This window comes from Ambystoma mexicanum, chromosome 2p (assembly GCF_040938575.1).
Source record: "Ambystoma mexicanum isolate Mex_15411 chromosome 2p, UKY_AmexF1_1, whole genome shotgun sequence".
Classification (NCBI taxonomy): Eukaryota; Metazoa; Chordata; class Amphibia; order Caudata; family Ambystomatidae; genus Ambystoma; species Ambystoma mexicanum.
This window is the reverse complement of record NC_090923.1, coordinates 905,241,231-905,254,784: the sequence shown is the minus strand read 5'-3', so window position 1 is coordinate 905,254,784 and position 13,554 is coordinate 905,241,231. Positions and strand designations below refer to the sequence as shown.

General features: G+C 42.1%; 1 protein-coding gene across 1 annotated transcript in view; it reads right to left on the bottom strand.

The window, feature by feature from the left end:
- Positions 1–13,554, bottom strand: part of TBCB (tubulin folding cofactor B) — a 290,333-nt gene that overhangs the window by 258,957 nt on the left and 17,822 nt on the right. The window contains exon 2 of the mRNA XM_069644621.1: positions 2,277–2,420. Coding sequence (XP_069500722.1) covers positions 2,277–2,420 — 144 coding nt within the window. The remainder of the gene's footprint in view (positions 1–2,276; positions 2,421–13,554) is intronic.

The following is a 13,554-nucleotide window of genomic DNA, read 5'->3' as shown; positions in this document are numbered from 1 at the left end:
TGTGTTTCCATTGAGCATTCCTACCTTCATTTTCGATTTAATGCAAGTATGTCCTAGTTAAAATAATATATGTTTTTTAAAAAAAAAAAAAAAGGGGGGGGGAAATTGCCTACCTCCCACAAAACTGAAGGTACACTTCTAAAAGAAAAATGTTTTCTTTCCACTCAAACTGTTCTTGTGAATTCAAAACCTTTTGTTCCTAGCTCTTACAAGAAAGAAACCACAGGCTTCTGTGTGCATCATTTTATTACCATTTTCTGAAAAACACTGTCACTTTATTTAATTTTTTCATGCCCCCCCCACTCCTACAGCAAACCACAAATCCTTGGTGGTGTTATGACCACCTAGATGGGAAGAAAAGGGTGCAAATTTGGCCAGGATAACACTTGTAACAAAAAAGTCACAAGGGATAAAATGCCTACATAGTGAAATGTCCAAAAAAAGGGCTCAGGCTCAACACTGGGAGGGAAACCCCTCAACAGTTAAGGTGTTAAGAGACTCATTAAACGTTTGCTTCCACTCCATTCTACTGCTGTATATTAACAAGTAACCAAAAGGCACCACTGGTGATATCACACCGTCTCTGGTAAGATGGCTCAGTGGGTTAAGCGCTCGTTGCTGTGATCTGTGTTTGATCTGCAGGTCGCAGGTTCAAATCCCAGCAAGGCTGTCGTACGTCCAAGGGCGATAAAGTGAGTAGCAATTTCTTTTGGGTAATAATAATGTATGGAAATATGTGATATGTAAAGCGCTTTGGATCAAAGCTCTATATAAATACCAAATTATTATCAGACATTATCTTAATGAATTAACTGCAGTGGGTGATACAGAAAGGTCAACAGTGTAATTCATCCAATTAGTACCAAGATCACTGCAGTTTGCTACGCCCCTCATTTGATTCTACTCACCACTAATCTACTTGTATCCATCTGCACTTCTTATCCCTTCACTTATCAACTTCACCCCTGTTCCAACACACTATACCGCTTCCCTTTCACTTCCCCTCATATAACCTCCCTTTACCACACACACACACACACACACACACACACACACACACAAACCCTGCTCTCACAACCCCACTCTCACATGCATCTCCACCCATTTCTGCCTTCTCCTTACCCCCTAGAGGATTTCATGTTCATCCCTGCATATCACAATACCTACTCCATTCACTGTATTCTCAATCTCAACTTCATAATATGCACCAGTCACAAAAAAAACGCCCTAGCTTCTCTTCTCACTCCATCCCAATCTATCCCCTGCAGGTCCTCTTTCGTGCCTTTTTCCTCCTCCCTTGTCTTCTGCTTTCAATCTAGGGCTCTGGAATGTCCTAAACTTACCACTAATAAGCATTTTAGTTGAAGGCCATCCAGTGGGCTGAAAGCATAGGATGTGTGACTTTAGGCTGTGTTGGATGTTGTTAGTTAATTGGTAGCATATCGTGCAAATGTATCAGAATTGGGGTTGCAAGATAAAATGTTGAATAATTGTGTTCTGAGAGTTGAGCATTGCGGGACCGCCTCATTAAAAAGATAGAGGTCACGGTGAGGGATAAAGCAGTAAATTATTTCGATTTGTCCGAGAGTAGGAAGCTAATGCACGTAAGGGCAGTGCATGATACTCAGATACAATGGTCGTCTGACAAGTAAAACGGCAGGGGGGTCAAGAGTCAAATCAGAAAAGAGATTGAACAGCACAAGGACGGCACCATACTGGCTGGTATTTTGAAGTCATCCAGATGGAAATCAGGTCAGATTCAGTACCTTGCCTGGATGAAACCAAATGTACCCAGAATCATGTAAGCGGTGTCTCTAGCACCCATTAGAAACTGCTCTTTAATTCTTAGAGTCTGCTGGATCAAGGAAACATTTCTGGAAAAGAAGATTAAATGAATTGAATATTTAATCCTGGAAAGAAAAAAGTAATTATCTAAAATGAAATATTTGATTCATTTTATTTGTTTTTCCACTTCGAGGCGCAATACCACACATTATGCCTAACAGTAATTTAGACATCTTTTAGAACATATTTGGAACATCTCAAAACAGCCAACTCCCTTGTCTTCTTCCCCCCCCCATGTAGACAATAAATAGGTTGGATTTCAACCTATTTGGCATTCAGTCTCTATAGCTCCTTTCTAAAATGCATTTAAAGAGTGACACACAGACAACCTCCAAGGGGTGTCAATATCCCTACAGACAGAATAGTTTTTTAAAAACTCACGCAGGTGTACCACTGTTAAATAAACATGAAAAATACAAAGATATGCTTACATGTATCCGACAGCCATCATCCACAGGATAGGAGCCCAACAAAGAATCGTCGCTGTCCAACCTCATGAGGAGTTTATTATCCAAACTGTAAAGCTCAAGATCCATGCACGAGGCAGGAGTACCAACAACAAGCTCCAACTTACACTGTAAGAGAAGGGAAGTGGGAGGGAGTACAGAGTGATTTAAAGGCCTACTGGAATACCTACAAAAATATTACACTGTGCACAGTCACAAATAGCTCATTTTCAGGATTCCAAATGTCCTCCCCCAAACTTAATTGCAGCCATTCATCCCAATAGTAAATTAGTTCAGTGCATCAGATAAAGTCAGAAATCTTGGCCCATCATTGCATACAGACGAAGGCTTTTTGTATTGTCATAACTACATTACCTGTCCTATATGTTTGCTCCAAAAACACTGCCCCACCGCCAGCTCAGCCCTTGCACCTACCTGCGAGAACTCACCCTGCACCTCTCTCGCTCCACCCCTACAACCCCAGGGACCGCCACACTTCCGTCTCAGCCCATCTCTCGTATGAGAAGAGCCCACCCTCAGCCCAAATACCCTGTGGGATATTTTGACCCACTTAGCTGTGCTATGCTACATCACTTTGCTGCATTGGTGCAGAAACAGCACAAAATGGCCGCGCTGCCTCCTGTGCGCTCCAAGATCTCGAAACTGCGTGTTTGTAACAACCAGAAAATGGCTGCACCCCCTGCCACACACATTTCAGGTGGGGTGAAACAGAGTACTCACTGCAGGAATGAGCCAGTGTGCTCACATTTAACATGGAGTGAAATGAAAGCGGCAGCATTATTTTGCTGAAAACCCAAAATGCCTCTTTAAAATGACAGTTCAACCTTAATAATGCTGCTTGGCGCTAAATTCATCAATTTCTCATGAACCACTGCGATTTAAAAGCCCTGCAATGCCCAGGATCATTCATTGTGTCTCAGAGGAACCGGGCCTCATTTGAATGACAGCTCCTGTCAAATGTTTCCTTGAAAAAAATCAACCAGGGGCTTGGTTTTCATTTTACACTGAAAACGCGTCTATTTTCTTTGCAACAGTATCAAGAATCTGCTGTCCAGAGAAAGACTCTAAATAGATGTCTGTAACTGTATCCATGCTGCAAAACAACTTCAGCACTCAAGAAAAGAACTATAGCTGCACAAAGTGTAGATTTGCTGGAGATGAAAACCGAATTTAAAGAAATAGTAAAATGTGATTTTTCCTGACTGAAGGGGGGGAAAAAAAAAAAAAAAATCGCCTATTTAAAAGTACATTGTTGTGTAAAGGCCTGATTACTTAGAAATGTAAAAGGGTTTGTTACTGTTAAAAATACACTTATAAACTGTTTTAATTCTATAGGTGAAAAAGTTAAGATTTAAAAAGGAGAAAACCAAAGCTAAAACCCAGGCTAAATTGGCAAACTATATTTTAAAAAAACTTGCTCTGCCAGTTGCTAGCCCTGAGAAAGGGGGACACCTCAAAACTTCTGGAACAGGAAAGGCTAATTGCTAGCTTGGAGGCTTTGAACGAGCCAGGACAAAGGGACTTCCCCATTCGCATCAGACAGTCGTCTTTGCTCCAGGCCGGGACAATAACAGGCTGAGACTCTCACCTTTCAAGTGGGGCAGTAAACTAAAATCAAGAGAAAGGCCCCTCATCCTGCTTCAAAGGAATGGACATTTGCTTACAGTTGGGGAAAAGAAAAAAAAACGGATGAAGTGACAATAGACTTCCTGTTGGTTATAAGTAGCGGCAGAGTAGCAGTTTGCCTACCTTACTGCAACTGCCCTTTGTTTCCTGCATCTACAGTCTGTTCAATGTCTTTACTGAAGTGCTGGGGGAGGAGCACTAAAAAGCCCCTTTCTCCCGCAGAGCGGCCACAGAGTAGCAGTCTTTGGCAGTCTATGGCCGCTATGGATGCCAGAGACGCTACTTTGCTAAGCCCCGCTGCTGAGGAGCAAGGCCGACGACTCCGGAGTTCACGGCCCCGTGTTGAAGAAAAAAGAAACGAACTAACTGCAGTGAAAAAGTTGACATTGAGCGAGGCTTGCCTTGTGGTCTCCCCGCCTCCCTCAACATGGACACGGGATGCACCAATGACCCACAACAGCTTGGCAAAGCACAAAGGGGAATGTAAGGTACGCAAGCCTACCGGACTGGGGAACACTCTCGATTCCCTGCCTCTGCTGTCTCCACAAAGCCTGAAATGGACCTGGCCAAGCAAGCCAACCAACTACAAAGATGCTGATGCCGAGGCAGGTGAAGGTGGTGAAGCAACAGAAGTAGAACTATGGGGGGGAAAAGGGTAGAAAAATGAAGGGAGATTGTACATTGATGGGAGGATGAAGTTGAAGTGGCTGGAAGAATGGAAACGAGGGGCTGAGAATTTGAGGTTGAAGAGGAAGTGCTAAGAGGTAAAAGATGAGGGAGAGAAAGGGCTGTTAAGGAGGACAGGGAAGAGGATGTGAGGAAAAGCAGGGGCGAGGAGCAGCGGGGATAAGGGACAAGTGGAAAGTCAAAGAACAAAAGATCTGTAGGAAGGAGCAGAAGAACAGCTGCAAAGTATCATCATGTCATTTGTGACCATGTGCAACAGTTCTGGCTTTTTAAACGATAACCATGTTACAGTCTGCAATTCGTAGACACATACACAAAGGGGAAAACAATATTACGACATCCACAGGGTTCGAAATTGCCAGGAACTGGGAGCTATTTAGCTCCTGGTTATAACCAAGAGGATATCTTATAACTAGATCAGTGCACACCTAATAGAACTTTACAATTCCACTTTATTATACAATTAATTAACAAAGGTTTGGGTGCAGGGGACGAATACTGACGCTGACATGAGGGCGTAACGTAGGTGTCCAATCTATGGACACTCCCGTCCCTTGCAAAACTTATGCTGATAAATCAGCCAATTTATTGATGCAAATTGTTAAAGTCAAGGTTTATTTACAACAACATATTGAATTCAGAAACTGTTAAGATAGTCCAAACTTCTTTATTCTTTAGTGATTCGAAGGGGGCCAAAGGTGCTCTATGCGTTTCGCGGGACTACTTCCCCTTTTTCAGGAGCAAAATAAAACTATAGGTACAAACATAAATACACCAAATGTCTTGCATGTACTTTTCCATGGCATACATATATCTGATTACATCATATTTTACCTAGTGGATGTGCTGTGTACCTTCTCCCAATTCCCTGTGTCAATATGCCAGGGGGTGTACATGTTAGGTCCTATGGTCTACTCTGAGCATGCCTTAGTAAATCATGAATAATTGACAAATTGCTATTAATAGCACTTGTGAACACCATGACGTCTATGTATTAACCTTCCGATTTAGGCCACCCAAACTCATGAGTGGAGGGAAAATATCTAAAGCGCCTACCTGGCCTCTCCAACTGCTTACAGTCAGTCGTGAAGTAAAATCACAGGGCTATAGGGGTCACAAGAAAAATAGTAAGTGAACCACTGTGTACCCGATCAACTCAAGAATGGAGGCGATTGGGAGAAGCATAGTGATTCAATCTGAAAGCACTTGCACAATGCCAGTTGGAACGTTTAAAGGCGTTAGACACGTTAAGGAGTCTCCCCGCCTAGTATATATATATATATATATGTTGATCTTTGTTGTTTTAGAACAGCCTCCTTGTATGAATGAATCTAGGTGCTGATAAAACCGATTACCTTTCAGAAGAATCAGCACAGTGTTGGAGAGTTAGAATAAAACTGCAGCCCATACCCCTTTCCTTGATGTACATTCTGGTGTGCTGCAATTACCACCCCCACGGTGTATGCAGAAGTGTGGGTTCTCAGCAGGCTTTAGTAGCAGTAACTTTTCCAACCCCAGTGTTCCAACTAAGAGCCCCCATATCCATTCGCCATTAGTACATTACAGTGTGCCGCAATTTCCACCCCACAGGCTCCTCCATGTGGATTTGTTCCCTGTGCCCTGCAGTCCATCTGAGATCGGGCCACCTCTCTCTGCAGTTTCCCTCTTAGGCTCTCTATCAGATGGGTCTGACTTCAATTAAGTCAGACCCATCTGCCTCCAGTTTCCCCTTTGACCCTCTATAGGGCATGGTACACCCTAGGTATCAAAAACCACTGCTCCCATTCAGATGCCTCTGCGGTCCAGAGCAGGTAAGGGAAGAACACCTAGATTTGAAACAAAGTAGCAGTGTGGTGACCCCTAGAACTGGCACACGGTGCTAGAGGGGAAGAAATGCCCACATTTGAAATACAGCAGTAAGTAATGAACGCTCAGATCTGAGACAAGCAGCAAGTGGTAAAAGCCACCAAATTTGAGTCCCAACAGTAAGTAGAAAACTCTCAGATTTGAGACACCGGCAAGCAGGAAAACATGCCTAAATTTGAGATACAGCAGTAGGTAGAAAACAGACTTGAGGCACCTGGCAAGTGGGAAAAACACATTTGAAAGCAGTAAATGGAGAACCACCTACAGTTGGGACACAGCAGTGAATGCAAAAACTACTTACTAGCTGGCTAACATGGGTGTTCTATATTATAAAAGGAAGACTGGGTTTGCTCTCACACAATTTCAAATAGAAAGCACAATTTGCTGATTATATTAAGTGATTTTAATCAACAACATTGCAGCCTGACACGTGTTTCGAGCTTCATGCTCTTCTACTGAGGCTGCTTGACATAATTTCAAAAAAGTAATAGTTGCAAAATCCATTATCAAGATCAAAATCAATAAGGGGAAAACAAAAAGACCCAGACCCAAAACACAGAACAGGTAGGTTGTACCAACTAGAGGTGTCACGGTATTAGTTTTAGGACGGTACAATAACCTTCTTGCCAAATGACGGTAGATCATGGTTATTGCGGTATAGCAGGTGGAGTTAACTAATCTTAACAAATATTTTCTAAAAGGTCATAAATTGTCAGATTTATCATCACAAACAAAACCAGGAACCCAGGGCCAGAATTGGGCTTTTCAACATACTTTCCACTGAAATGCCACCCCTTGCTTCCACCAAACACAAAAATACGTGTGGAGAGGAGGAGGGGCAGGGGGGGGAGCCCTGCTGCGACTGGCAAAGCAAACTGAATAGCTTTTCTTAAGTGGTCATTTCGGCTTTTATCCCCCCCACTGGCTACTGGTGAAGATGAACATGTTGCCATCTTGATTACCTGCATGCCACAGATCAATGGAGTCTGATGGTAGTATACGCTTGTGCGCATACACACACACGCACTCTCTCTTTACGTTACAGCCTTTAGTTTACTTGTGGGCCAAAAGGTGTTCAGTAATCACGGACATGTTACACTTTGGTATGGCAGCAGGGATACCCACAGAGATGAGTAAATTTCGCACTGCGACTTATTATATGTAAATTCAATGATGGAACCAGGGAAATACCCCATTGTCATAGGTTTAGAAAACATTATCCATTATAAATATATAAACCCCAAACCGCCAACCCAAAGTAAACCCTTTTCCTTCTTGGCACTGTATTTATTCTTCCTATTGCTAACATATTGATTTTGTGTCAGGCACGTGTGGTTTATGGAATGGCATTAAAAACTGCTCCAACTGAAACTACTTGGCAGACGGCACATCCAACAGTGCAAGACCAAGACTGCGCAGCACTTGCTTACTGCAGCCTTTCCAAATCAGATTGAAAAGCACACTTAACGGTATGAACGGTATAAATAATGTGACGGTTATTATTGTTCAATTAAGTGGTTCACGGTATATTTAACGGTATACCGTAATACCGTTACATCCCTAGTACCAACCAAATTAAGATCATAACCACAATGCGTTGATAATTAAATGAAAGTTGCGACACAAGTCAAGTACTTCAAAAGTAAGCCCCAAGAAACCCTACCATCCGACATTACATTACAAACCATGTTGAGCACACATGTACTGATGTCTATTGACGATTGTGAATTTGACTCTAATAAAAATGTTATGAACTTATTGCATGACTTGAATATCCAACAACAGAGTTTGAAAATTAAAGAACTCTCAAGCAAATCGAAATGTACTCCTGTATTTCCTAAGGACAACTTAATTGATACATTTCATCAAGCGGTAATCAATGACATTCACAAACTTCAAGATTCAGTCAAACGTAAAAGCAACAAATTCAACCTTTCCAGTAAAGAACAACAAGCTTTACACAATTTGGTCACAACTGACACTATCATTATAAAGGAGGCAGACAAGGGAGGTAATGTTGTTATCATGGACAAAGCTGATTATATTACAATGGGTCTCACTCATTTAAACTCCCCGGGCTGCTATGAAACTCTACCTGGCAACCCTACTGCCACCCTTCGATTAATAATTAAATCAGTGATTGCCAAATGGCACACAGCAGGATTGCTAACTGATGTGGAAAGATAATTGTAGAAGGGCCGACAATGCCAACGGCATATTTTTTGCCTAAAATTCATAAAACATTTACTAAAATACCAGAAGGGAGAGCGATCGTAAGTGGAGGTGGAGGCATCCTCGAGCCCACCTCCCTTTACATTAATGAGTGTATCTCATAATTGGTGAATACTATACCAACCTTCATTCGTGATACTATGCATATTCTTCAGATGCTTGATACGTTACCTATGTTACCTAATTTGGTCTTGGTTACACTCGATGTCAAAGCCCCATATAAGTCTATTAACCACCAACAAGCAATTAGTAGCATTGACTTTATCTTCCGAGCACACTCAGCTTCTTTCTTTGAACACATAGAAATGATTAAAGATTTACTAACAGTTGCTCTTTCCAATAATGTGTTTCTGTTTAACAACACCTACTATAGACAACGTATTGGAATCGCGATCGGGGCAAGCTATGCCCCTACGCTTGTAAATATTTTTATGCATAACTATGAGCAACAACTTGTCTTTTCTAACCAATCTTTCAAACCACATATTTATATGTGGAAGAGATATATTGATGATGTATTTTTGGTGTGGCATGGTTCTATTGAATGCTTAAATGAATTTGTCACCTACCTTAACTCTAACAATTGTGGCATTCAGTTCACACATACATACAGTTTTACGAGCATTCATTTTTTGGACCTCACAATTAGCGTTTCAGATAACCAGTTTGTGACTAAAACATTCAGAAAATCTATATCTGTTAATGCAGTACTACATGCTAGTAGTTGTCACAGGAAAACTGATTTCCAACATTCCGAAAGGTGAATTTATCAGGGCTAGACGTAATTGTCTGCTGAACACAGATTTCAATGAGGAATGCTCAATAATACGTCGGAGGTTTCTTGCTAGAGGATATGACTCTCGATTAGTAGCTAAAGCAGAACAAGAAGTTCGAGTCATGAAGAGGTGCGATCTACTCACACCGAAAGTACTGAATGAGACCATACACTCCCAGAAACTGAAATTTATTACCAGATTCAACTCTGATAGCTCAGTGCTCTATAATACAATCAAAAGACATTGGCACATCTTACAACTTGACCGTGATATTACTCCTTGGGTTGAGAGTACACCAAGTTTTATTTATACCAAGGCAAGCAATCTTAGGAATATTCTTTCCCCTTCATTCATGGCAACATCATTACAACAACAAAAAACTTGGTTACACCAACCTCCACGCCCAGGTTTTTATAAATGTGGGGGCTGCTCCATGTCTTCCCATGCATTTGAGACCACGGCCATTGATTTTGGACATTTAGGCACACACAAGATCAATTCTTTTATTAATTGCAACTCTAAATTCTGCATTTATTGCATCAAATGCGTTTGTGGACTTTATTACATTGGTAGCACCATTCGCCCATTGAAAATCCGCATTAGGGAACATCTCTAATCCATTGCACAATCAGATTCTAAATACCCTTTAGCCATGCATTGGCAACGTGTCCACCAAATGGACAACAAATCAATGATTCAATTTGCCGGGATCATGAAGGTTACCCTCCCACAACGTGGAGGCATCCTAGTATTGAAACTCCGGCAATTAGAAGCCGGTTTGATTTGTCAATACCGTACTGTTGATTTTGGTCTAAACACAGACCATGAACTATCAGTCTTTTTGTGATCACATATAGTTCAGAGCTCTCTAGTATGTGTAACTTATGGGTTTCTGCTATATGCCATCAACTAAGGGTTTGCTCAAATCATCATATATTTGTAACAATGGAGATCAGTCAATCAACACGTGTTTGCACACAATTTTTTAACCTCTATTTTTGACTCGCTTAGCTAATTGCTAACTATCACAGACTCAGGGCAAAATCTGCTGTCTGGCTCATTCTTTTGCATGTTGGCTCTGGAGTCCCGCCACTTGCTTCAAATGGTTTTGAATTTAAATGTTCATAACACGGACCGGTCCATTCCCAGTAGGCTCCCAATTGTCACCTTCATACGTGCATCGCACGGGCGGGCTTTTATTCTGTCCAGTTTTAATTTCTGTGCGCACATGATGCGTGCAATTATCTATCCAGTTTAAAGGTTTTTCATTGGTTGTTTGGTTACAATTATTAATATTACCAGTGGCATATGCCACCTCGTCACATATTTTTTCTCTTTGTGTTTCATGCATTCTTCTTGTACAAGTGCATAGTATAATATTAATTCAATATGGCGGCCCCCTTGCCATGTTCCTAATCCGCCGACATGAGGCAGTCTTCGCTGTCGCCGCTCTTTCTGTTCCATTCAATTATGGAAACAGAACCTCACGCGAGCGGCTCCATTCACTCCACTGAGCAGCGGACGCGCTGGTAAGGCATCGCTCTGTTAGTTTGTAGACGATCCCTGGTACATGCGGTGACCCTAATCATTTCTGTGCTAGTCTAGACGGACCGCCGGAGGCAACTTTAAATTAGCTAATTGATGTCTTTCTTTTGCTTTTCCTTTCTATCACGGGACCTTTTGACTTCAGCATTGCTGTACATTATTTAAATGTTCTCCGTGCAACTGCAAGTTATTGGTATGTTGCTTTCAGTCATCAACTTTACTGATGTGTTATTGTTGCTCATTACATCTGCTAAGAGGCTCCCACATTTCTTCTTGTTTTTTTAGGGAGCCCACGTATTACTTTTCATTAATAATTAAGGTTTAATACCTGGTAAGCGTTTATTTTTGGCACAGGCTTGTTGTAATTTATAGAATCCCACCTGTCATGCGTTCTTACATCAATCCGAATTATTGCATATTTATTTCTCACAGCACTTGATCTGCAGATAAACCAAGTTCAAGGTAATCCGTTGCAACTTGGAGCTTTACCCATGTACTTTTTGGCTGATCACCATTGAAATCCTCTTCCCTCAATTAATTGCTTTTTATTTATTTTTCTAATTCTCTTCATCAACCTGATATCCTTTTACAAACAATGCCGCGCTCTATTGGTAATATGCTTTTTACTTTATGTTTAATTCAAATGTATCTCATGGCAACTTTTCATTTAATTATCAACGCATTGTGGCTGTTATGATCTTAATTTGGCTGGTACACCCTACCTGTTCCATGCGTTTTGGGTCTGGGTCTTTTTGTTTTCCCCTTATCATTGATTTTGATCTTGATAATGGATTTTGTGCAACTATTACTTTTTGAAATTATGTCAAGCAGCCTCAGTAGAAGAGCATGAAGCTCGAAACACCTGTCAGGCTGCAACGTTGTTGATTAAAATCACTTAATATAATCAGCAAATTGTGCTTTCTATTTGATATTGTGTGTGCAGTGTGAGAGCAAACCCAGTCTTCCCTCATTCTTCACTCTGTGGGTAATTTGGCAGGTTCCCGCTACCGCTCTCAGCCGCAGCCCATAAGCAAGCACCCACAATTGCCATCCATGCGCTGCACCCTGTTGGGTCCTCTCTCTGCCACTTTTTCTTGTTTCGTGTGCTATATTATGCATATTGCTTCCATATAGCTGGCAGTGGCTCTTGGGTTGGTGAAGCTCTCAGATGGGACAGCAGAGCAGGAAGGCCCTGTGGCAGGATGGAGGATACCGGCTGCAAGCTGCATGCATATGGGTAAATGTCACCAAATGAGTGTAGCAGTAGAACGCGACAGAAACTAGCAGCCATCTTGGATTAGGGGGGCATTGCTGAAATCTAAGCATGGACAGCTAGACTGGGAGACATACCATGAGAAGACCACCTGGAATGCTTCAGGGAGAAATTGACAGAGCATTTTCAAACAAGTACCTGGGTCGCTCTGTGTTGGTCACCATGGACAACACCGAGGCATTGGCCTATGTGAACATACAAGGTGCCACAATGTGGACAATGCTAGAGTAGAGCAGTTGGCCAGAGCTTTGAGGCATTTGCTGAGACACACCTGGTGTGCCTCAGGGCAGAACACAACAAGAGGATGTACAATATCATGTATATTATTTTGTATGACAAGAATCGAGCTATATAAATGAAACAATGGGAATGCGGACAGACACAATCAAGTGGTCCCTTCTCCAGGGGAGAGGTCCTTTCAGCTGCTGCTGTTACAGAGGAATGATGCAAGATGCTCCTCTTTGCTTAAGGAGTTGGTTGGGGGGGGGGGGATGGTAAGGCAGTGTCCCTTGTTTAATGGTCGGTCTAGAAGTTGAGAAGAGAGGGTTGAAGAGAGTAGGGCTCACTCCCCCGCAATACGGCAGCAAGCAAACCTCACTGATCATTTTGTGACTTGGTTTGTAAAGAATGGTTCACAGGCTTGGATATGTAACATTTTTGCTGCCCTGCCGAGCTGCATCTTCCTTGTGGCATCAATTGTTAAAAAGTGTCCCGTACGTAAATTAGAACACAAGTACACTTTTCGTGCACTGCAAATATTTTCGATGAAATGCCACTTATTATTCTGATGTCAGCATAGGTGAAGGTGATAAAGAGAGTACCCATTCTGATTTTCATCCCTACCAGGTAGCATATCAAGCAATGAATTGCGTTTGCAACAAGGGGGCTGTTGCTTCACATAAGACGCAACACGGTAGACAAAGTGACTGGTTTAATCACAGGCACTCAAAATCAAGTTGTTACATTCAACAGTTAACACACTGCCTCTAAAGTTCTCTTAAGAGCATACAGTAGTTACTTTACTACTGCAAAAGTCAATTGATCGTTCTATGGCAGTCTCTGGTTGCCTTTTCCATATCAGGGCCAGTCGACTTAACAAGAGGAGCACAGGGGAGCGTCCGCATCCTCCCTCGGTCGCTCGGTTTCACTGTGCTCTTCGCGTCCAGCTGCGTGCATGCGCATTGCAGTCCTTTTGTCGAGCAGCCTGGTACTGCTCCATCACAAAGTCCTTGTACTT